Source organism: Tachypleus tridentatus, chromosome 1 (genome assembly GCF_004210375.1).
Source record: "Tachypleus tridentatus isolate NWPU-2018 chromosome 1, ASM421037v1, whole genome shotgun sequence".
Taxonomy (NCBI): domain Eukaryota; kingdom Metazoa; phylum Arthropoda; class Merostomata; order Xiphosura; family Limulidae; genus Tachypleus; species Tachypleus tridentatus.
Genome location: NC_134825.1, coordinates 98,072,340 through 98,099,626, shown reverse-complemented (window position 1 = coordinate 98,099,626; position 27,287 = coordinate 98,072,340). Strand labels below are relative to the sequence as shown.

Here is a 27,287-nt window from a genome sequence, read left to right as displayed (position 1 = left end):
ATTGTCTGGAATGATCCACTCTGTCTTTTCTTCAGTGGTTGTTTATCTCATCCACTAAGGTGGTATCTTTTCTTCATCTCTTTATGCATTCTTTGTTTTACCTTTCTGTATGTCTTCCTTCCTTTCTTCTGTTTTCTTGTAGATATTGGTGGTGTGTTTATTTACCATTGATTTTTCATGTACGTTTTATCCTCCTACATATCTTTTCTTTTCTCCAGCTTGTTTTTCCTCCCTAACACTTTGAGAGCTCATAGAGGATAACTTCTCTCTTTAGCTATTTTCCATTTCTTCCATTTCACATCTTTATTCTTGTTCTGATCGAGACAGACTTTTTTGTCCTGTATATGCTATTTTCTCTTTCATTCAGTGAGAATTTGACTAAGCTATTTTTTCTTTTATTATTTTTTTTCCTTTTCAGGGACCCTTTTCTCTTTTATTAATGCTCATTGTTTGGATCCCACTCTGAGGTGAGTGGTGCCTGACCAAGTATTCTTTAACTATTCAAATCCTCACTTTCAAGCCAGGTCAATTTGCATATTATAATTTTGTGGCTACACAATGAATTCTTCATAGATAGGACATTTTCCACAAATGGCTTGCAGGTGTATATTCGTACTAGAATTTGCCTTTGCTGGACCATACTCACTCATGGACTGCATGAGTAAAGCAGAAGGGGATAGCTGCCCATACTTCTCATGTCTTGTGTTGAATAAATCGATATAGTTTGTTTTTAAGAACAGGGTTTTGTGGTCACCCATTGTACTGTCTTTGGTGTTGTTATTCCTGTGGTCTCTCCAGTGCATTTTACTTCTCATTTATCCTAGTGGTGTTTGAGAGTCCTCACTACTTTCTTGTTCCAAGCTGTTGGGTTAATGAAATACAAATAAAATACATAAATGATTATAAAACCATTCAGTTGAGAGTAGGGCAATGATGTTCTACTGGTGTAGTTGATGTGAAATCCTCTACTATAAAACATAAAAATAATGGGAGTGAGGCATCAAAATTATATTTCACCCTTTTGATTGGGATCTATCATCCAGCAGCCAGTTTTTGGATTTAGAGAGGAACTAATCAACACAAGTACTCACATATGTATTCCTTCCTCATTTCTAATCCATCATATGTTGGATTCTTGGTCAATCTATCAATTTATCATACTTACATGTGTTTCATTCATGAGTCGGATACTAGATTTCTTCTGACCTCACAAACTTGTGGTGAAAACAGTGTGATCCTCTTTTATACCTCAACATGGATTTTTGTTCCCAGTGACATGGGTTTTGGATTGCAGTTGACTTACTGATGGTATGATCCACATCCTACTGATAAATGGACATCACTTTCTAGTGGCATGTATTTGGATGTAGTTGACTTGCCTTGTTGGTCATGCCCTAAAATACACCTAAAATCACAATTTCCTAATATTTGGGATTGAATTTTATAAATATTGCATTGTTTGGGTAACTTTCTGACCATAGTTCTTTACCAGTTGGATGTGTCCATGTATGCAACATTTGTGTATGATGAGCAAAGATTACATCTGGTTTAAAAGAGGTGTGGTACCTCACATAATTTCTTAGGAAGTGTTATTTTATCACTTTTGTAGGATGCTTCTTTCTTTCCCTCTCACTAATTTATCCATCTTTTTAATGTGGGATTCCAAATATTTATGTGAGAGGAGATAATATTATATCAGAAGTTATAATTTGTATGTACTGAAAATGTATTTCTGATAGTTACTTACCTTCTTTCTCACTTCTCACTTCCACTGAAAACCAGTACTTCCATCATCTGCTTAAACATGAAATGTTGGTTTGGTGGAATTGAATAGAGTTTGTCATGAAAGTATGTTACACTTATTGGTGGACGCTTAATGCGTGATGATTTGTGTATAGAGGACAGCACTGAATGAGAATAGTAATTTGTGAGAGAAGGTAAGAACTCATTGGAAATATACTTTCAGTATGAGAAAATTATAGCTTTAGCATGCCTTAAGTTTCTGTTAATACTTGCCCCCAAGGCTCAGCAGTGAGTCTGGAAGCTTAAAACTGGTTTTAATATCCATGGGGGCATAGTGCAGATAATGCAGTATTTAGTTTTCTGCTTAACAATAAACAAACTTACTAACTAATAATGCTTAAAAATATATATATTTTGTAAAATGTTTTTTTAGTTATTATTCTGAACAAGGAGTCTTGTCAGTGATGTAAAGTTTTAACTTCTCAAAGTGTTTGATACCATTGCATACCTCACCAAATTTTTGTTGTTTACAATTCACCTGAGTGAGCTATTGACTTAGGCCAGTCTAACCAGATCTGCGTTACTTATGTACTTCTGGCATGCAATGTAACTTTACATTTTGATTCATTATGCAACTGTATACTTGTAAATTCATGTGCATCATGGTTTGCAGAATGTAGTGAATCCACATATTCCTGTGAATAAGGTGGCACAGTTGCATTGGGTAGAGGACAATGCACCAAATTCACTGAAAGCTTTGCTTCTCAACCAAACTTCAGGATATTTATTAATAACCAGTTGATTGGTACACCATCGTGACATACTTTAAGTGCTTACTGCAGTTAGTTTGCTCAAAATTGATGTAAGCATTCACTTGACAGTTGGTTCTACATTCAGCCAAACTGTCAAACTGATGGTAACATGGTGAAATGCATTTTTCACCACAACAATTATTCAGTTCTACAGAAAACAAATGTTGAAAATTTCATTTTCATCATGTGAATCTCTGTAGGTGTTCTTTTTTAATCCATTTCAGCCACAATTTTGGTGTTAAATTTGTTAGAGCATTAACCAATAAATAGAGATTGACCCATTTAATGAACTGATCTATAATGATCAGTAAATATTGATTGTATTTTTAAATTTTTGAAAGAAAATCATCTATATTCAGGGTGAGTTTGTGCATATATATATATTGTGTGTGTGTATGCACACACACGTCAGTTACTATTCCTGGTATGCAGTATATACAGGGTGTTTGGAAAGTCACTGTGCACTTATATATTTATTAATAGACATGTTTCAGTATAGAATACAGGAGGTAAATATAAATGACAATTATAAACAATGTTGAAAGTGACCCCTGTTGGCATCAATACAGGCTTGGATCCTTCTTATTTTGTTTCTGAACACTGCTATCAGTTGCTGGCTTGAAATAGACTGAATGAATGCTATTATCGCTGCTTTCAAAACTGCACAGTGACTTTCCAAACACCCTATATGTTAGTTTTAGTATAAGTAGGGTTATATATTATTATTATTCAGCTTTATTTCAGATTTAATAATTTTATACAGAGTTTGAGCACATTATATTAAAGTAATTTTGAATATGCAAATTACTAATCATGTGACACCAACAACTGATATAATATACCCAGCAATTTCAAAATTTGGTTCTGATACATTTTGTTCTGCCATTACTTTATAAGAAATTTTATGCCAGTGAAAATAGATTGATTTTTAGAAAAATATGTAACATTCTCTTCCAATCAAAGTATTCATACACTCAGGTCATAAAGATGTGTTTCGGTCAGGAATTTTAATTTCCAAGACTGGGATGCCCTTTGTATTAATTGACATTTCAAAAGAAAATTATATCAATCAACTTGGGGAACTAGGATCAGTAAGTCATCTGTGGTAAACAGTGCAGCATTTTCTAACAAGTGATAATCCACAATCAAGAGGCTCAGTAGCAAAAGTTGTCAAAGTGCTACATGCAACAGTATTCAATATAATCAAGAAAGATCTTCATTTGAAAGAATGACACATCTCATGCATATATATTGATTCCATACTATGTTTGCTAAATTTGTGTGCACTTTAAGCATTTGTTGAATGAGAGGGTATATTCATGTTATGCCATACTAAGATATACTGGACAAGTTGTCAGATGTAGAGTTGCACATCCTGGTACAATTGGATTGATTAATCTTGTACTGAACAACCATCTTTGTGCTACTTGGTAGATAAAACGTATATGGGGAGTATTTTTGATATATGAAAGCCTTGTGACAGAGTCTTTTGCAATGAAAACTAAACTGAAAAGGCTATTGTAAGATGTATGGTCATCAAATGGAGCATGACTGAATGTGTCAACATAGAATGTAACAATGTGGTGAGGCTCCAAAATCATTTTAACATGTTCACTAACTGCTACTAACTTTCTGCTTGGTCAATGCAAGTCTTCTTGTGTTTTATTCTAACAATAAAAACTTGTGGATGATATTGTTTGAAACTTCTTAAGAACTTTCATAATTGCATGTAGCTTAAGAAACATAAAATCAATTAATTTGATAGATTTAGTTGTTTTGCATAAAATTCTTTAATATCTTGGAAAGTTGCATTTGGAAAAAGTATTCATGAAATATGATTGATATTTATATTTGTTTCAGATTTGAACTTATTTTTTATGTTTTAGTATATTATTTAAAATCTGAAAACTTTATTGTCCATAAAATGTCTGTTTTTAATTTTTTAATAATCACATACTCTCCTTACAATTTCAACTAATATACAAGACTGAAAATAATATTGTTTAGTAAACCTAAACAATAAATGAGCATTTTTTTATTTTTAACTATGGTTTTTACATTCATATATTTACATAAAAACATTTTTATTGTGTTCTAAATGCATTATTATTATTTCATGTTTGACTCATTGCAGCCATACTTTTGATTATTGTTCTGAAAGAAACATGAGGTTATTAGTGTGAACTTTATACATTTGTTGATGGTTACTTTCATTCAGTCGAGCTAGCACAGGTGCATTAACACAATACTGTAGATATGATAGTAAGAAAGCTTTTGAATACTTGAATATCTTTTTTTTTAAACTTTCAAACAAATTCATTTTAACACATGTCCGTGTGTGTTGTTTCACTAAATTTATTTGCCACTACTGTTATAAATAGCTTACTATACAGGTGGTTTGAATAACATCACCTGACTTTAGTTACATGATACATCCTGTTACAATAAATTACCATAGGGTACAGACATCATAAATTATAAAGAAAAATCACTTTTCACCTCTTAAAAGGTTAGTACTAGTCACTTTCCCTTTGTTATGGGCAAGTTTTATATTGCAGTTCAAAACTTGAGATCTTTAGTGTATTGACATTCCATCTGTGAGAATGTGACAGCTTTTCCTCAAGTATTATTGAGACAAAGGTGTTTAGTCTTTTTCACAACCAACATATGGGTTTTATTATTATCATTGTACACTGAGTTTTAAATCTTTTACAAAATATCAGAATAAACTTTTATAACTCATATATTCCTGAGATGGTTGTAAAGGGTATTAAAACTTTATTTAAAATAAAGTACAGAACAACATATTGACCTTCATTCATCTTCAAATTAACAGTTTTTTAATGTCGATACCAATTGTCTTATGAATACATTTTTACTTCAAGTGGATTTCTCGTCATCATGACTTTTTATATTTCATTTCGACTGTTTTAATTATAAAACAGCAACAACAAAAGAAAAATTATGAAATTATTCTGTGGCACTAGTAATACATACAAATCACATAAGGATATCATTCTAAATACTGAATCATATTTTGCTTATGAATTGAATATGAAGTTACACTAAATTTTATTGATTTTAAAACTGCTAATTTAAATATGAAATACTTCAAAAATCATTCTCTCTCAGTTCAAAGTGTTAAGCCTAATTCTTGTTAAGATCATGTACTTGCTACTTGATATATCTTAACCCTAACAGTCTTGGTTCAAGCTGTTTCCTGCACGTATTTGTATTTTGAGTTAATTTTTCAATATAATTATAAAGATAAATAGATATACAATATAGCATTATTTAAACTACTATAACAAAATAATGAAATTCATGTATATCCACTGTAGGTTTTTTTTCAGAAGCAAATTTTCTAAGACATATATATATATAAGTACTCTTGACCATTACTAAATACAACCTCTACATAAAATAGCAGTTACTATAGTAAGCACCATCTCTGTTAATATTTTAAAATACAGAGAACAGCACTTTTTCACATGCTTTACTCATCTTCATATAATTAGTTAAGTGTGAAATACAGGGATTGAGATAACATTGTACTGAAATTGACACCTTCGACTAGGATTGGCTATAAGTTTTACAACTGAGGTTTAAACATGCCCAGACACTTTTTTTTTTAAATAAAGAAAACAGACTAGGGAAAGGTTTAGATACCAATCATATATGGCAGAACCAGTGCTAAAGTGCAAGGAAAAAAAATTTAAAATGTTGAAAAAATATTTTTCTTTGAGGGTGATTATTTATAGTCTCAAATGTATTATGGGATTTATTTACAAAATTTCTCTTCAGACTTATTAAATACTACAATTTAATACAAACAATTGAATGTTATGCTCCTGTTTACAAAAATAAAATCTGAAATCCAATAAAAGGTAAGTTCTCTATAATTTTTTCAATTAACGATTGTGATTTTGCTGTAACATTAAGACAAAATGGCCCTGGTAGGTAAGAAGTTGATATAATGCACTTTTATTGTATACTTTATCTATGTTTCAGTACTGTTCTGTAGTTATCAGATGTTATATAGTCTATGATTCAGTTATATTTCAACTGCAGTTAGTGTATTTCACTGTTATATTAGAGGCATTATTTAGTGTATGTTTAAAAATTAGAGATATTTATATATGCAAAAACGGCTGGTATGGGTAAAGAAGGCACTATGTAGAGGAGCAAACAATGTTTCAACCTTCTCTGGTCATTGTCAGGCTCACAAAGAAAGAAAGAAAGGTAACTGACCAATAACTGACCACATGTTTGAAGGCAGTTGGGTAATTGAGTTTAGGAATGTAGAGGGTGTGCTTAGATGTTGGATTATATTTATTAATATAGGTATAAAGGTGTTCCTTTTTATTTGTTTATTTTGGGCTTGAGTTGCTATATAAGTAAGGCTTCTTTAATTTTGTGTTCATTTCTTTATTTAGTATTTGGGTGTTTTCTATGGTTATGTTGTGTTTATTTGATTTGCAGTGTTCAAAAATGTGTAAAGGTAACTTTTTGATTTCTACTTGTTTCTCCAATATAAAAGTTGTGGCAATTATCACATTGTTTTTTGTAAATAATGTTTGTGTTGTGTTTGTCAGTGTAGTTTTTACATAGTATAGACCTTAGTTTTGTACCTGGTTTTTGAATAAATTTGGTATTAATTAACTGGAATGTCATATTTTGTTACTAGTTTCTCGTCATAACGGATTAGAGATACCTTTTGTATTAAATGTAATAGAATAATACTGCCCACTGTTATAAAGTATTCTACAGTTGTAGTTTCATTCTGTACAAATTTTTGCATTGACTCATCTAATAGAACAGAATAAGCAGAAACTAGTGAGGGTATAAATCTCTATTATACCAAATACAGACTTGAAATAGATAGTACTTAGGATATTTTCAGCTTCATCTATTACACTTACTGATTATTGTTTTGTTATAGCTAAATTTAAGTTTACATTATGAGAAATTTTGCTTTACACTCTGTACAACTGAAATGTTGAAATTATAAAAGTTTTAAAAAGTTGGTTTAAATCTTGCACAGACAAGAATTACACAAGTTTTAGAGTTTATCTTAAATAGCGATTATTTATTGCTAGAGGTAATTCATGTTATGCATATCTTTTTTAAATTTAACACTTTACCTATTGGCACACATGGTGTATAAGAGTCTTGTTGTTGTATTGAAATTCTCTAATTTATAGTATTGGTTGCTTATAGGTGTACGCATGCTTGATGGGACTGTAACAGATGAAGTGGAAGCCAGAGCACTTAATCTAAATTCTCAATACATAGATGTTTATAGTGCCTCATGGGGTCCTGAAGATGATGGTAAGACAGTGGATGGACCAGGACATTTAGCAAAGAAAGCTTTTATTGATGGTATTACAAAGGTATAGTTTATTTTTTAGATAAAAAGATATGCTTGTTGAAACCGTATTAAAAAACTTAGATAAAAATGTCATACATTTAATAATTTAATTGCTCAAGATATTAAATCAGATAATTGCTTGATATATAATTTTTCCATTTAATCTGCTTTGTATAGATTAGATATTTATAAGTACTTTATGAATTTATGTTTCTTCAAACTAAATAAAAGTCAAGAATTTTTTTTCCTTTTATCTTGAACAGAAAAAAAGAGGTAAAAACCATTTGTTTGATGAAAATGAAATTTTTTTAAATTTAAGTTTGGTGTTAAAACAAAATAACTTTTTCTATAGTACATTTTCCTTTTTCTTAAATGAATATTCACTGAAATATTTATATACCTGCAACATTATGAAACTGTAAGAAGGTTGTACAAAAGAAAAAACATCTGAGACATAAAGTGGCCTAAAGTTTAGACCAAAAATACTTGGTATTTGAGCAAAAAAAATATGATTTTCTAAGCTTCAATAAACTTGTTTACCAATTAAACATACTGTTATTAAAAATTTCTGTACCAGTTTTGACTTTGTTACTTGATAGAAACATTAGACAACTTTAATAATGAACAGCAGTAACATCTTATACACTTTATCTTTTAAAAACATATTCAAATATTTGTATTAAAGTAATATAAATATGAACTTCTAATAGCCCGTCATAAGAAAATGTGGGAATCTGAAGTAAAGAACCAGTGAAGATCTTCCATGGGTAGAACAGTTAACAAGTGCTTGTTGCACACGATTATGTTTAGTTAGGAGAAAACACATTAATATAGAAGAGAGAATCAGGAGTAGAAAAAAACCTATATCAGTGAATATAATTAATGTATTTTTAATAGTAATATTTGAAAAATCAATAACATTATTACATCAAGAATAAAAATGCAAAATGACAGAAATTTCATGGTTTATATGGGTGTAGACATGCAAATTAGAAATCTACATTGTTTTGCTTAAACTTGGGGAGATGGTGACAATTCCACTTCTTAATTGTATTAAAAATAAACAGATTTCAAGAAGTGAAGGTTCTTTACTACAACATTTCATAAATAATGCTCAAGCCTTGACTGCTGATTTTTCTGTATTGCCTAGGAGTTTCCAATATTGGTATCATTTGTATATAATTAGAAAACTCCTATAATACTGTATCTTTGATAACATGGAAATTTTTGGTAATAAAACTTTTATTAAATACTATACAATGTAGTTATATTTGGTTGGATGTACTTGTTATCAGTGATGTGAATATTAGAAATGAACAGTGCCAGTAGTTAAATATGGTTAGTTGAATGTGTTATTGATTGTTGTATATATAATTTATTTGAAGTGGTAAAATTACTATTTGAAATTTTTGGTAGTTTTACTAGTACTTTTATTGCAAACTGCCTAACATAATTATTTTCTTTTTAGTCATCTCACAATTTGTTTTATTCTTTGAAAGTATCACCTTGTTATATAGTTCTTGACTTAGATGTTGCAGAAACATTGATTTTCATAATCAGTAGGTATCTGTAAAATGTATTTTCATTACATATACTATAGGGAAGAAAAGGCTTAGGATCCATCTTTGTATGGGCCTCTGGGAATGGAGGACGTCAGCAAGACAACTGTAACTGTGATGGTTACACTAACTCTGTATACACTTTATCAATTAGTAGTGCAACAGAACATGGAAGAAAACCATGGTACTTAGAGGAATGCTCCTCTACACTAGCAACAACATACAGCAGTGGAACACCTCGTGTTGATCGCAATGTAGTGAGTAATTCTTTGGTCACTTTTGTTCATAAAGCTTATTGTATACAGGAAGTTATGGAAAACTAAAAGTTTCAAATTTTGGGGTTTTGTTAAATTGTGGACTTAACTTTTGGTTTTTAGTTAACTTTATTGCTTAAATTTTTTTTCTTTCTGTGATTTTTTTCAAAAAGTTGAATAAACATTTGTATGTAATATCCATGCAGATATTTTTATCACTAGAATGTGAGTTAAACTTAGCAAAAGACCAATGTTAAATGATTATTTTTGCAGTATTTAGTGTCCTAAATGCCCTGAAGTGAAAACCATAGTGGTGAACTTGGCTTTCAGAGGCTTAACCATCTTCTGGATTTTATATGCTAGGACATAGAACCCACCAGAAATTTCATCTTTTGTTCGCATCCTTGATAGAAAGGTGTATTAAGAGAATAGACCCTATTTCGACTGTTCATGGGTCAAGGGTCATATTACTGTGCTTGTTGACTTTTACGATTTTGTGTCATTAAGTTTAGTATCAACTTGTAGGTTATAATTCAAGTTTTAGTGTTATATATTAGTTAATTTATTAATTTTAAAGTAAGTATTAAAAGAATACACCTAAATATCAATTTTTGTGTGTCACTTGGTATGTTGAATGCAGCACTGTTTCAAATTAAGTGTTTGTGATGTCAAAATACTGAGTCTGTAGTTTCATACAAATTTATAAATAGTAATAATTTGTATACATATGTAATACGTAGTAATTTAAATGTGACTGTATTTTACTAAAAACTAGTCCACTAAAGCATAGCTAAGACAGGTTACTTTGTAAAGACTTAAAAGTCAGTTTTATATTGTTGGACATGCTAACATGATTGCAAGTGCACTACATCAGTGCAACTTTTATAATGCTGGCCATGTATGACTGGAAGGTCAATAAAATGAAAATAATAAATATATATAAATGTATAATGTTATAAAATTTAAGCTATTAAAACTAAACATTTGTGTTTTCATGTTATAACTGATATTTATTTTACCATTTTTTTTGGTGGTTATGATGTTGGTTAAACTGACAAACTTCATATAGTTAGGGTAGAGCAGATAACAAACAAAATATAAAGTTTTACTGAAAACAAACATTTGGAATGTATTTAGGAAGTTTTTTGAGATTACCCAAATAACATTAGAGATTTTGGGCATGAAAAATAATTTTTGGGTCATAACATGAAAATCATTTTGCCTTCAGACTAGTAACAAAACAGACTTGATATTTTTAAAAACAGATCTTTAGTAAAAAATATATCATTAAAAATCTGATTTTCTGTGTACAAAAGACTTGCAGTCTTTAGTAAAAATCTACCGAATTTTGTGAAGGTACATATGCTGCATCAGAAGCTATAGTATAAATACTTAATTTGTATATGTTATACCAAGCCCATCGTGAAAAGGTCAATTTTCTCACTACTGACTCAATCTATGCAATATAAAAATTGACCCCAAATTAAATTTTGAGTTTTCATACTATAACATCGAGTATGTTTTGTGTATCTTTATTAAGAGTCATTTGTAAACAAAAAAATCAGAAAGTTTAATAGAGTATTTTTACTAAAACTTTCTCCATGAGTATATGGAGTTGAAATGTTGACTGCTTTACAAAGTGATTTTCATCGTAAGATTACAGATATTTCATCTAAAAAATCTCAGATTTCATTTACATGATTTCTAAAATTGTCTAGATATATTTCAAATGGTTTTCAGTAAAACTTTGTATTTTATTATTTTCTTCTACCTTAACTTTGTAAATGGTCGGTAAATTTGACTGACCTCACAATCACTCAGAAAAAATCTACATTACTCTTTCTATTCTGGAATGAGTTCAAATTATAACATGAAACTTCATTTGTTTATTCTAAATGGCTTTAATATTTTAAGGGTATATGTCTATTTATACTTAAATGTTATTGTTTTATTGCTCTTTGAACCATATCCAACTAATATTCCCACCATACAAGTTGTAAATAACTTTGTAAATGTTGTTTGTGTTATCTTATTGATTTATGTATTGCATGAGCTACTTGTGTATTATAAGTTACCCTGTGAAACATTTTTATTATTATTATTTAATTTACTTTATCTAACCTAGGAAGTTTCTAATTTTTACATTCTACTTACTTTTGAAATGATAAATAAAGAATACATATGAAAAATTCAGTTAAGCTTGTGATGTGTTTCCTGTGAGAATAAAAATTGAACTGGAAGCAAAATAAACAATTCTCTGTACAGAAAATGAGGTAATATAACATGTCATTTGATAGATTAAAACCTTATATATTATTTTTTATACTGATGTAGTACTGCACTAAATAATATTTTATTTAATTAAGTAATGCACCAAGCAGAAAGCAGACAATGTTCCATAACTATAACAATTTTTATGGCTTTGTTATTGTGTGACAAGAGCTGTTACAAATTCATCTGAGCTAGTTGATGAATTTCTTATGGTTATAAAACTTGAACTGAAATTGATGCTTTCCTATACAGTAAACAAGATAATATAATGCGTGTGTGTGTATATATTATTTGATAGAGAAAAATGTTCACTTTCTAATAGTTATAACTAACATAGTAATAAATCTCAAATACAATCATTGGCAAGTTCTGTAAAAGAGGTTGTGACAGGTAAGTGTCACATATAAGGGTCTGATTTGTTTTATTTTATGGTTCTGTAACCAAATAAGATTGAAAGCTTTAAAAATTATGCATTGAGTATATTAGAGAAGAGTAATTTATGTTAAATTTCATACTTCTTGGAGGGGTGGTAAATAAATTAGAGAAGAGGGGATATCTGGAGAGAAAATGTCAGTTATCATACTTAGGACATTCATGTTTTTTTTAATATCGTCTTGTAAAACTAAGAACGTAAAATGTGTAATATTAAAATTATATTTAAGCTATATTTTTATACTATACTTATTGGTATATTATAAAAGAGAAGTGGTTTAATTACATTTTGAATGTAACTCACTAAAACCTTGTGAGAGGTGTAAAAAAACGAGTATTACTTCATATCTACTTAATTTGAGATACATGGTTGTTATTTTTCACCTTTGCTTTATATCACTACCATATTCCTATCACAGGACACATGTTGCACATATCATTTCACATCTGTTTGTTCAGTTTTATAAAATTTAACACTGCTTTTAATTAAAGCTTCCCTGTATATTCAGATAATTTGTACTTCTGTATATTTAGCTACAAATAATAGACCTTTCAGGCACTAATTAATTTTTTTTATAATTCTGACTATTAAATTTACATAGCATTAAAATTTTTCATAATTTTGAACACAAGTTCTATCTAGTCAGCATTTTTGAGTGGTTCTTTAGTAATACTGCCTGTTTAAAAATTATGATGGTATTTATGATATACTTCTGTAAAAGAAAGTTTCATCTGTGGATAAACTCAAAAATAACCTAATAATTAAAAAATAATACTTACTGTTTTATTGCTCTTTGATCCATTATAAGTTGCTAGTCACTTGAGTATCTCATATTACATTATTAACAAGCTACTATGTAAATAAAGAAAAATATAAACTACTGTGATATTTAAAGAAAAATATAAACTAGCCTAATATTTAAACAAATATATATGTATGGTTCAATGTTGAACAAGATATTTTGTACAGTTTTTATGACACTTTGGCAATATACATGAAAGCCAATTGGAAAATACTGTGCAACACGTTTTCTGTTTTCATGGATAAAAGAAAATAGTGGAATTCATAGAATGAAGACAAGCAAATTTGTATTTCATTTCTAAATGATAATATTCTTACCTGGTTATATTCAATTTTGAATTTTTTAGTTAAGACTGTTTCAAAGTTTTAAATTTAAATACACAGTTGATTTGTTTATAAGTAAAATATTTCTTTTAATAATGTGAAATGACAAAACATAGTGAGACTATAGATAATTTACAAATATCCAAGAAAAAAAAAAGAATTAATCTCTAGAACTAAGTGAGCAAATAAATGCAAAGGTAGTTCCAGAGAATATACATGACACATATTTTTTGTTGTTGTTTGTTTTTTTGTTTTGTTTTTTTATGTTTTTGAGCAGTGGATAGTTTATTTTGTACACTGTTTCTTGGATTTTAAGAGATGCATTCTGTAGTTCTCATTGTTAATTTGAGAATGATATATTGCAAGTGTAAGGAGCTGTCACTGTTGTATTCAGTCCTGTTAGATCTTTAATTGATGTGAATTAATTCTTGCTAGGAGCTTGGTTGATAGGACTAATTTATATAACCCCAAAGTCACTATCAAAGTGTCCAAATATAACTTTTAATCTATATATGTTTTGTGCATCTTCATGAAATTTGGTAAGCTTTAGTAAACATTGCAAGTCTTTTTGTATAAAAATTCAATTGTTTTCAGTTAAGTATTTGTACTAGAAATTTGTTACCTTATGAAGTTGGAGTATTGGTTGCTCCGAGTAAAAAGTGATTTTCACATTAAGATTAAAAATCTTTCTTTATCTGTAAATTGTCAACTTTCATTTGTGCTATCTCCTAAACAAATATCAAACATTTTTCTTCAGTATATTTTTTACATTTTCATTACTCTGTTTGCACTTGGTTGATTTGACTGCCCTTGTAACCACCATAAAAGAAAACAAAATAAATCTAAATTACACTTTTTCTTTTATAGAATGACTGCAAATTGTAAGTGGATACTACAGCTGTTTGTTCTAAGTAGCTTAAAACTTTCAAATTAGTATATATCTGTTTGTGATTTTATAGCTTTATCGTCCTTTGACCTTTGTCTAACTAATAATTCCACAACACAAATCATTTGGTAAATGTGTAGCTTACATTACCATATTGAATTATGTAACATATGAGCTGTTCATGAGTTTACCTAGTGAATAATATTTATTATTATTTTTCATTATCTTACCTGATTTATCTTTATCTAATCTAATGGATTTACATTTTAGTTACTGTTGTAATGGTAAATAAAATATATACATGAAAAACAAGAAATATATCATGTACCTGTGAGCTCTTGTTTTTTTTTTCTTCTGTCAGTTTCTAAAGAAATTTAAGACTAATTTTTATATACTGACTGTACTTGTACACCAAATAATTTTTTTTACTTAAATAATGCTCCTAAGAACACAGAATAATGCCACACACAAAGTCACTGTATCTATAATTGTCGTAATTTTTCTGGCTTTCTAACTTTAATGTTAGAAGGGCATGAAGGGATTAACGAGATTCCCACTGTCCCTATCTACTATCTAGCGAAACCACAGCCAAGGGAACGGGCTTGAAGAAATCAGCGGGGAATTATTCCATCCTCTAAACTAAACAAAAACTATTAAATAAATAAACTACAAAAAATCATAAAGACGACTCTTTTTCATTCATATAGTTATCAAGCTCTCTTAAAGCCTTTAAATCTCACCTTAAGCTTATCAATCTGAAGACTGCAAGAGAAAATACAAAACTGAAGATTAAATGGGTGACACTGTATAGTCCATTGTAATATAATATGTAATTTGATTTGTTTAAACCTTGTTTAAATTAGAGAGCTATTGGCAATTTGTGGAATAGAGGCTGTGACAGGTGGGTCTGATTTTTAGTTTATGATACTAAAATCAAATGAGATTGAAGGCTATAAATGTTATGATTTATGTTTGTAACATCTATACTATGTAAATAAACTAAAGAAGAGGGAAGACATAGAGAACAAATATCACAATTTTCATATTAGGGAAAATGAGTATTTAAAGAAAATATTTCCTTATAAAACTAAGAAGTTAATACTCGTATAATACTTAAACTTGGTTCATGAACTATGTTTTGATGCAAGGTTAATTTGTATACAGTGCTGAAAAGTATTTTAGTGGAATTATTAATGAAATTCTCTAAATGGTTATGACGTGGACTTTGACCTTCCTATAGCAAGAAGGTTAAAAGTACTGAAATGCTATGGGCATTTTAACTACTGTTACAAGGACTGAAAAAATAACATGGGCTGTATTTAAATGGTGTGAATACATTTGTTAAGATTGAAGCATGCTTATAACCAGTACTTGTCATTAGCTGATATACTAATTCAAAGCAAGGGGAAGATATGGAATTCTTCCATGGGTTATATAAGGGGGTCAGATATGAATACTAAACCCTCTATGTTACTTCCTGTGGACTCTGAGTTACTTACAAGGTTTTATGATAATTTTCACTGCAGTTTTTCATTTATAATTGCAAACACAGATTTTTTTATCAGATAGTGGTGTAGATAAGTAAAATACAGTAAGCCTATTTCTGTTCTCTTTTGACAGTATACTTTATCAGTATAGATTTTCAAAGTGAATAATACATAATATTCTTAAATATTTGATATTTCTTATATTTAGCATTCCCATTTCAAGGGTTCTGTTTAAATTAACTGCTGTCTGTTTTTTAAAAGAAAGATTGGCTAAATAGTCACATATAACCTCATACTAGGTCTTATCACACAAGTGTAGAATACTGTATATCATTTCATTATATTACACAATATAACTTAGGTACAAGCTGTAGATTTAACTGTGAATGGATCTGTAGTTTCAAGTCATCACATTAGGGGTTCTAATAGAACTTGTAGTATTTGGTTGAATGTACAGTTGTAGATTATGAATGTTATATGATTTGATTTTTTGAAATTTTTATATTTTCAGGTTACTGTGGACATGAATGTGGATTATGTGCAAAATTTTAAAAAGGGAGTGAAGTCCAACCCCAGTGAGCTGTGCACAGAGTCTCACACAGGCACCTCTGCTTCTGCTCCTATTGCTGCTGCTATCTGTGCTCTAGCTTTAGAAGCCAAGTTTGTATTTAAACTTTTTTATTTTGTGCTTAGTACTTAAGAATTGGTAGTAGTACCTGATGAGAGTGATTAACACTTTTTAATATTTTGAGGTATTACTAATAAAATTCTTTGTTTATGTTGAAGAAGGAACCATTCTTTAAAGTTGAGATTTTTATTATAATTTTCCAAATTTCTATGATGAATGTGTGTATGTTGTGAAAGATAGAAAGAATGAGAGTCTTACCTAAGCTTCTAACAGAAACCTTATTTGCAGACCTCTCATTAAACAGCTTTAGTGGTGTCTGAAGATGCCAAAATGATGTAAATAACTATGACCGTACATTCTTTTAACTCTTCAGTTGTGGAGTTAGGTGCATTGCACCCAGTACCTAACCATAACATAATATTTAGGGATAACAGGGGAACTATTGGCCCATCTTGGCTATTCCATCCTCTAAACTAAACAAAAACTATTAAATAAATAAACTACAAAAAATCATAAAGATTACTCTTTTTCATTCATATAGTTATCAAGCTCTCTTAAAGACATTTGTTTTACTAGTTCACTACAAATGAAGGCAACCCATTTCAAAAGCCAACTGTTAGAAAAATGAAACTGCCTCAATTGAAGATGACTTCTACCCCGGCAACTATTTTTGTCATTACTTATGAATAAAGATACCTTAATATTATCAGTTTCTTTTACATATCTTAAAGAATTTCAACAAGATCCCCATTTACTCTTTTTTTTTCTAGAAAAAATAATTTCAGAGATCTTACTTTTCCTCATGTGACAACCCCTCCATCCCAGACACCATTCTAGTAACTATTTTCTGAATTGTATCAAACAGTTCAATGTCTATCCTAAGGTAAGGAGCCCAAGACTGAGCACATATTCCAAGTGTGACATAACAAGCAACCTATGCAATGAAATTATAACCTCTTATGACTTGTTTTCAGTATTTCTGTAAATACAACCTAAACTCCTATTTACCTTACCAGTAGCAACAGCACTTTCTATGGATGCCTTGGTAGACTGATGAACCATTACTTCATTTTCTTTCGTGACACCATAAAGTTATTACCATCCACATTATACTTATAATTCAAGTTATGATAACCCACATGCATTAATTTGCATTTATTATAATTAAAACCCCTCTGCAATTTATTTGCCCAATTCACTGAATGATCTTAATCATTTTGTAAAGCAGCAGCTTTCTTTTCACAGCTAGCAACACCCAAGATGTTAAGTAATCAGCATATTTAATTAATTTATTGACTATTCCTTCATCTATGTCATTGATATAAATAAAAAAGAACAGAGGCCCTTAGACTGAGCCCTGAAGTATCTGGCTTGTAACATTAATCCAGTTTTGCTGAATTTTATTCATAACATACATCTGCTTTATGCTATCCATTCACTCTTCAATCCAATTACCTTTTTTTTCTGCAAGCAGGTCAAATAACATGTATCATGAATTTTATTAACCCTTCCTTACTATAATTTTTGAAAATATATGTTTAATTTTACAAAATTTTGTAGATTATTGGTAAACATTACAACGGTTTCAAATATAAAATATTAGGGTTTTAAATTAAGTGTTAAGATCTGTAATTTAAAATTTTCTCGTTTTTTTCTTTCAGAATGTTGACTGTCCAACATGCAAAGTAATTTTGATTTTAAGATTAAAAATACTTTTATGCATCAGAACATTTTCAAATTTTTACATGTGAAATCCTTATAATCTCCAGCTAATTATCAAGTATTTTTTAGAAAATCTTTTTATCTGTTATTTTCACTACTGTATCTTTGTATGGGTTGATTTCATTTGACTGACTTTGTAAATACCATAAACAATTTTACATTCTAACTTGTTAATATTGTTAATTTGAGTTCAGAATTCGTAAGAAACTGAAGACTTAATATTCGGACATCACAAACATCTAATTTGAATCGATGCTGCATTAAACATACCATGTTACACACACAAATTGAATATTTACTTTTAAATTAAAAAGTTAGCTTATGAATCATGCTAAAATTTTAATAGTAATCTACAGTTTGATACAAAACTTATTGACATACATTCAAAAAGTATTAGTTCAATACATTTTTTAATGTGATCCAACAAATCAATATGACCTGGTCTTTGACATGTGACCCATATTGATAGGGTTGAATAATTTTACCATTACTTATGTCAATGGAAATGATGTAAATTTAGATTGTAATTCATATTTTAACTTTTAACATTATACATGTTTCAATTTAATTTAAAAGAAAATATAAAGAAAAAATGCTAAATATTACTTTTGTATGTCATATAGTACTACTTATTGAGTTATTGATCCCTTTATAATGTATTACACCTACCATACAACATGTGCAGTAGTTAATGAATTAGAAAGTCAAATAGGAGATAATGGCAAGATATAATAAAAAATGAGAACCTTTTGAGTTGCTGAGATATCAATATATTTAGTGGATTTGGTAATTTGGCACCTCCAACTACTCTGTTCCTTCAAATCCTTTTGTCTGCTCCCATGTACTTTATTTGAAAAAGATTTTAATACCAGTAGAAACAGCAGTTTCTTGTTTATGTAAATCTTATGGTTGGAAGAAGAAAATCATAAGTTTGCTGGAACTTTTGAAATGCTATGACTAAATTGTTGCTCTGAAATTAAGTGGGATTTTTTTAAACTTGTATATAAATTTGTTTAGAAACCTAAATAAGTTTCAGGAAATTTGTGTGTGTAAACTAATATTGTAAAATGATAACTTTTTTACTGTCTAATGTGTATATTTGAAGTGATCAAAAATTAATAGCTTTTCATCCTCCACTCAGAAGAATAAATGAAGTTTGGAGTGTGATGTTTGAGCACAAAGTCTTATAACCACTGTACTTAAAATCTTTGTTTTAAAAGTATTTTACACTTATTCTTCTATGCTTCAAGAAAAGTGACTAAATTTTAGAACTTGTTAATAAATAATAACATTATGTAATACATAGAGAATGTATGGTAGCCAAAATTTAACTGCATTTTATTAAATACTAAAATACTGGTATTATAGTTAGTCTTGTACTATGTGGACTTCTGTGTTTACTGAATTTGTATTATTCTTCTAATTGTTGTAACTGAGGTAAAATGAAAGCAAATTATATTATAAGCTTCACAACTTAAAAAGAAAGGTTTATTCCTAACATTTCAGAAAGGTATAAAACTTTACAAATGTCTGTATCCTTTTACAGTATACCACTATATTCCTAACATGATAGATATTTATTATATTGGCATTGAACCATATAATAAACATTTTGACAGATTCTAAGCATGGTCTTATTCTTCTGGAGAATTCTTATTGTAAACACTGTAGGATATATATGTAAATCATTAAATTTCATGTCCTGTTGTTGACATAAACATTTTCAGTGATTTCAAGTGCAGTGTTATTACTCTGAATTTTCCTAGAAAACTGTAAAATATATATAACCTGATACTTTAAATATCCTCTTGTTGGAGCAAGGGTCAAGTTGGCTATCTCTTCACACATACTTTTTGCTTTTGAGGATACTGTATTACAGTGTCATCTAAATATCTTAATAAAACAAGTGGTGATTTGTTTTATTATCTTGGTTTTTACTTTAGTTCTTGACAATAAATTAAACACAGAAACTAAGCGTGAAATAGTTAGGAGTTGAAACTATCAGAAACGTACTTTCAATTTTTGTGAACAATAATTAAGAGAAAAGGGTACAAGCTGGTCATTTTATTTCTGCTTTTACAACTTTTCATTTTACATTTATGATTTGTCTACTGGCTGAAGAATAAAATATACTGTTAGGGTAGAGGTAACAGCAAATGAAATATAAAGTTTTACTGTTGAAACAGTTTTATATTTACTGAGGTTTTAGCAGTTAAGTGGACAAAGTTTGAGATTTTTGAGACAAAGAAAATATTTTTTATCTTTACATAAAAATCTTTTTGCTTTTAGAATAGCCCAAAAATCATACAGTTTATTCATGGACAAATTGTTGGTAAAAATACTTCATTAAGAAAAGTAATTTGTTGTGTATAAATGACTTTCTGCTTAAAGTCTATCAAATTTTGTGAATATACACATAATGTATTAAAATTTATTGTATTAAAAAAAATTATATTTGAGTAAAAATAGCTACTTGGTTGGTCCCTGGGACTGAGCACATAATGAAAGAGCTAACACACATTCTCCACACATGTTGAGATTTTTTATTAGACTTTTATGTGGCACCTTGTCAAATGCTTTCTGAAAATCCAGATAAGCCAAATCTACTCTCTTAATTTCAGTAATTTTTTTCAAAAAATCTCACAAGATTTTTAGGGAAAGATTTTCTCTTAGTGAAACCATGTTGACAATCTTATAAAATTCTGAACTTTGTCAAATGACTTTGTAAGTATCTTTTATCAAACTCACCAAACCTTTTTCTGCAAATGGTATAAGAATAATAGGCCTGTAACAAAGCTTTATTACTTCCCTGTAAAAGAAAAGTGACATTAGCTAACTTCCAGTACTTTGACACATGCCCATTGTTCAAGGATTTGCAAAACATTGTAGGAAGGGGTTTACATATCTAATTCATAATCTTCTTCAAAATTGTCAGGAAAATATGTTACAGAAGCCTAATCATTCCTTAAACTTTCAACATTTTTTCTTAATAAGTTCACAATTAATGCAGACATTTTGTTTGACTTTGTTTTATTCCATCAATTATTCAAATATGTGTTTTCTTATGGCAAAACTACGTCAGGCTAGCTACTGTGTTCATTTAGGGGAATCAAACCCCTGATTTTAGCATTGGAAATCTAAAATCTCAGTTGTCCCACTGAGGGATCACCTATTCAAAATTATGAATATTGCTTAAACCTTTATTAATAAAAACTGAAGAAAATTTAGAATTTAATAACCCAGCCATTTCATAATCAGATATAAGCCTTCTTTTATCATTCTTTGTGCTCTGTCCCTATCCTAACATTTTGTTCATCCTTAATATATTTAAAAGATTGTGTGAGTAGTTATACTATAATGTATGCATATTCTCATGACAATCAAGAGTATCAGTAAACATTACAAAATAACAAAATATTAGGTTCTTAATGAAGTATTAAGATTTTGTTGATTAAAGATTTGTTTATGATTTTTTTTATTTTTAGTTGTTGACTAACATGTTAGTAATTTTGATATTAAGATTAAGAAAACTTCATCTAAAAATGAAAAGATTTCTTTGCATCATCTTTGTAACCTTCTAAACAAATATCATTCTTTTTTCTAGAAAGAACTTTGTTATTTTATCTATTATAACTATACAGGATTGGTTGATTTAGCTGACTTTGTTATTACCATAAAAAATAGATATCTAAATTTCCATTTTTATTACAGAATGACAGCATATTATAATGTGAAACCATACTTGTTTATTTTAAATGGCTTAAATCTTGTAACACTACATCTGTTCATGCTTATTAATTTTTAGTTCTGATCTGAGGTAAACTTTTAATACTGAGGTAGAATTAATACTAATAATTCTTACATACATATAAAAAAAAATTGTTTCAGTTATGAAAATAATTTTATTAGTCACATTTTAAGTGGTTTTATTTTTCTCAAGAACTTCAGTGTTAATGACCTTTATCACTAGATCATTATTTGTCAAAAAGTGAAGTTGAAATGTTTTGTTTTTTCAGAAATTTTGATAAAAATTTTAGCTATACTTCTTCTACCTTCAGTTTACTGTTTTTTTTTTCTTACTGTAGTTTTATGATTTTCTGAATGTTCTAGTCCTTATCTGACTTGGCGAGACATGCAACACTTGGTGATCCTAACCTCAAGACCTGAACCACTTTTAGATGAACCTGGCTGGTCAACTAATGGTGTGGGAAGAAAATGTAAGCTCTACAGTATTAGACTTGTGTATTTATCTCTTTCTTATATGGCCTGTTTTGTTTTTCTATTCATTAAAACACCTGTTACAGGAAATTGAAACAAAACACCACTAAATGTTGCAAGATATCTCAAAAAAGTGGTTTACTTTTTTAAATATATGTTATTGCACTTTTAATGAAAGAGGCAGGTTAGCTATAACAGTGTTCAGCAGCCCACAAGTTGGTGATGGGTAGTATTGACTAGCTGCTGTCCTTTATTTTGTCACTAAATTCAACAAACAAAAAAACAAGAGGTTAATAAGTAAAAAAGAAAAAAGGAACATCCTTATAAAGGTTTAAATTTGGTATCAGTTAATTGTAGTCTGAGATATTTTTGTTAGCATATCATTACATAATGTTTTTCTTTTGTTTATAAAAAAAATGTTATAAGATGCTGTAACATTGGAGAAGCAGGGATGGCTTATTTTTTTAAATTTAAAAAGAATAGTGTTGTGTAAAATTAAATGCAGATAAATAATTTATTTAGCTCAATTTCTGATTGAATAAACAGAATAATATATACTGTATACATGAAAAATGTTTAAAGTTAAATATACATGTACTTCTGATTTCTCAGTTTTCAGTTTTTTACTCTATTAACATTAAATGTATTTTTATGTATAAATCTGAAGAACATATTTGTTTCATGTGATGTATAAGAAAGAACCATTTTCAGCACAAAAACTAATGAGATTAATAGTTTTATTGATATTTTTCTGATGAGAGGAATATGTAAGAACCAAATAAATAATAAATGAAATTGTGAAATTAAATCAGTTACCTCATGTATGGGGATCATGACATTTGTTCTCTTGATCTTTTCCATTCTCCAATTCATTTCTAAAATATGAAGTTTAATATAAAGAACTTGGTTATCTGATTTTCATAGCCTTCAACCTTCTCTGGTTACGGAGATATAAAGTAGAATGTTAGACCCACTTGCCATGACTACTTGTTTTGTCCTGTCTTTAAACATTACCAGTAATTATCTGTGATGTTTTATGCTATATTGTTATAACCAGTAGAAAGGCAGAGTCTTAAACTATAAAATTATATTGCTTTTAGTACAGAATATTGTCTATTTCATTTTTAGTGTGAAAGCCATCTCTCAGTGTTCAAAAAAAGAAGGTGGAGAATTATCTGAAGGTTCTTATGCTATAGAAAGCCAGTTAAATTATGATAGTTATAGGACATTGTTTGCTTTGCGCATGTTAATATTAATTTTTCTTTGATAAACGTTTTAAGGAAATAATTATTTATTGTGTTAGTACCATAAATACTTTGACAACCAACAGCAAAGGATCAAAGATAAATACTGTATACATTTTTTCATGTATATCTTTCAATTATTGTTATAAAAGTAACTAAAATATAAAAAGTAGAAACCTTCTACTTTAGATAAGGTAAGATAACAAAAAAAATAGTTCTCTACAAGATATGCTGATGAGTATCGTGTATGCTACATCATTTAATACATTAAGTCGAGTTATATATTTGATGAATGACTTTCAACTTATGTGACAGGATTATTAGTTAGATGTGACTCGATGGTTGATAATACAATAAAATTAAGTATAAACATATGTAGACTGTTACGAATTTTAAGCTATTTAGGATAAACAAATGTAGTTTCCTATAGCAATTTGAAGTCATTTTAGATAGAAAAAAAGGTAATTTAGATTTATTTCCTTTTTTATTGTGGTTATGAGGTCAATCAAATTGACCAATCCTGTTTTGAGTTAGGGTAGAGAAAATAACAAATAAAATATAAAGTTTTACTGAAAAAAGTTTGAAATGTATTTTTAATCTTAAGAAGGAAATTACTTTATGCACGAACTGTTCAAAACAAATACTCAATATATTAATGGATAAATTCTTATTTTATTTTACTAAAAATGCTTCACTAAAAAGTATGATTTTTTTAATGTGAAAGACTTATATAATGTTAATTGAAAGACTCCAAATTTTGTGGATATATATGTGTGTGTGTATGTACACACACACTAAATTGAAAGTTGGAAGACTTAAATCTATAAAGACTTTAAATGAGTACAAAGAGGTCACTTGGTTGGTCAATTTGAATGAACCCATGTTGAAAGAGTTAAATGATAATTTTTTTTTTTTTTTTTGTACAAAAAATTGTAATATTTACTGAAAGCTTGCCACTTTTCTTGAAGATTCAGAAAACATTAAAAGTTTATATTATGGAATCTGATAATTACTTTGTGGATACAATGTTGGTTACAAAGACAAGTTTTTTGTTAGGATTTTAAATTACTGAATGGTCGTTTTGTTGTTTATCATGTGAATGTTTGATTGTGTTTGCAATAAAGAATTATATCATAGTGTACCTTAGTATTAAATTTTTTTTCTCGTACTATTCATTGTTAAATTGACCAACTGTCTTAGGTAACATCACTTTCTCTCATTGTTTCTCAATCTGTTCTGCAGTGCTTTCTGTCAAATCATTGAAAATTATAAATTTAGTTAAATATTATTTTTTTTTAGATTTGTCAGACCTACCATAAAAGACTTGCTGTATATATTTTATTTTTTTTTATAGTTAGCCATAAGTTTGGGTATGGGCTAATGGATGCAGCTGCTATGGTTCAGTTAGCTAAACAGTGGAGAACAGTACCAGTTCAACATTTTTGCCAGACTCGATCATTCCATGGAAAAAGGTAATGCAATTTTTTGGTGAAATAATAGTGTTGGGGAAAAGTTAATCATAAAGGACTCACAGATGGTGTATCCCCACTGCATTGTGTGTCCTACTTCTACAGTCACCTGTAAAATCCAGGGCATATTTTATTTCACACATTATAGCCTGTACCCTGGGGATTCTTATGATACAGGCGATATTGTGGAATATAAAATATGCCTTTTTTTTTTATTAAATGAATTATTTGATAAAATGTAAATTGTAATAATGAGAAACATGTCTTTTGAACAGCAAAAAGTAACCCATTTTAGAATACCTAAATAACTGAACAAGTAAAAAAATTTGAACATTTGATTTTACCACATTGTATACCACAATTCGATTGAAAGATTTAATTTCAGTTATGAATTTTTTAATAAATAATACAGGCATTCTTTCATAGTACTGAAGAAAGAAAATTTGCTTCCAGAAATATAAAAGATTATAAGATTTTTGTATTTGTAATAATTGTTTTTTTCATAACTGTCTTAACAAGTAATATGGAGTTCCAATGGGACTATTCTACTTGTATAGCAAATTTATATATTTATTTTTATGAAAATAAATTTATTGAAAATTTCATAACTTTAAAAATTCTTGCTTTAACTTATAGATATGTAGATAATTTAATTAGTATAAATAATCTGGAGATAAACTATTTATCTGGCAGAATTAGAAATTACAAATACTTTAATTTTGGATGGAGAGGCATATTATTTGAATATAGAAATTAAAATAATTGATAATAATATTAATTTAAGTATTTTGGAAAAAACAAAATATTTTATTTTTTATTACATGGCAACTGCAAATCAAAACTTACAGATGTTTTAAGTTTTGAATGACCTGAAGGTAGTAGTGTTAACCAACTAAGAGAGTTTGTTTGTGAAGTTTCTCAAAATATTTTACATAAATATATTTCAAAAGTTAATTTTATGATGATAACTTGTATGTCTTGTTCTTTTGAGCATCAAAAATTAACTTAATTTTTCTCTAGTATTTCATATTATTTTAGCTGTCAACATTCAGAGATAACTGGAGATCAAAATTATAATTTAATTTCATTGTGAAACAAGAAATTTGAATTTTCCATAGAAATTTTATTTTGTATAGAATTATTCCAAGTGATTTTGGAGCACAAATTGAAGCTAAAATAGAAACTAATGCATGCCAGCATACAAAGCAAGCAGTAACCTACTTGGAGCATGTTCAAGTTGAAGTGACACTGTCCTTTCATCCTCGCGGTAACCTTCACATCATTTTGATTTCTCCCTCTGGTACGCAGTCATCTGTTCTTCTTCCTAGACCAAGAGATACAGATGATAGAAATTTTAACAAATGGCCATTCCTTTCTACGCATTTCTGGGGAGAATCTGCCATAGGAACATGGAAATTACACGTATCTGTTGATGGAAATATTCCATCTCCTGCCTCTGGTATGTTTGAATAATATGTTTAATATCTGATATTAATGTTTTCTTTATGACAATAAAGTCATTTCTTTCCTCCTCCTTGTAGATAAAACTATAATACACTTTCACATTTCTTATATTTTAAAATATACCTATCATTTTAGCTGTCTGTAGGCACTCAAAGTTTAATTGCTTTTACTTATTGTGTGGTATATTGAGTAGTCAGTGTCTAGTTATGTTAGTTTTCTGATATCCTGAGAGCTTAAGAGGAAACAGATCAGCCAGTAGTAGTTTATACTTCTGCCTATCATTATTAAATAAAATGGTTATTAGAAGCCTAAAAGGAACCTCAATATATTTGACAATTCAGATCTTGTGGAAGGTTTATAAAGTGATAATAAAATAAGACAGTAAAGCCCATTCTTACCACAAACTTTTTACTGGCTTAATAAATATAACCGCTGAGAATCACTGACATGTGAGATTGAGAAACAGTTTTTTTTAATGCAGTGTGAAAAAACAACAACCTTAAATTACATGCTGTATGCAATACAAAACAAGTTGACACTCATGAGACACTGTTATTATTATAATACTGCCCCATACTACCTGTTATTACTCCAGTGTTGG

General features: G+C 28.9%; 1 protein-coding gene across 3 annotated transcripts in view; it reads left to right on the top strand.

Annotated features, from left to right (window-relative positions):
- The window catches only part of LOC143256628 (furin-1-like), a 145,006-nt gene that overhangs the window by 46,349 nt on the left and 71,370 nt on the right, over positions 1-27,287 (top strand). For 2 of the 3 annotated variants that reach the window (XM_076514090.1, XM_076514109.1), the window contains 6 exons: positions 7,776-7,948; positions 9,527-9,742; positions 16,453-16,601; positions 22,402-22,508; positions 25,108-25,225; positions 26,341-26,681. In XM_076514090.1, coding sequence (XP_076370205.1) covers positions 7,776-7,948; positions 9,527-9,742; positions 16,453-16,601; positions 22,402-22,508; positions 25,108-25,225; positions 26,341-26,681 — 1,104 coding nt within the window. The remainder of the gene's footprint in view (positions 1-7,775; positions 7,949-9,526; positions 9,743-16,452; positions 16,602-22,401; positions 22,509-25,107; positions 25,226-26,340; positions 26,682-27,287) is intronic. The other variant, XM_076514100.1, reaches the window with a different exon arrangement.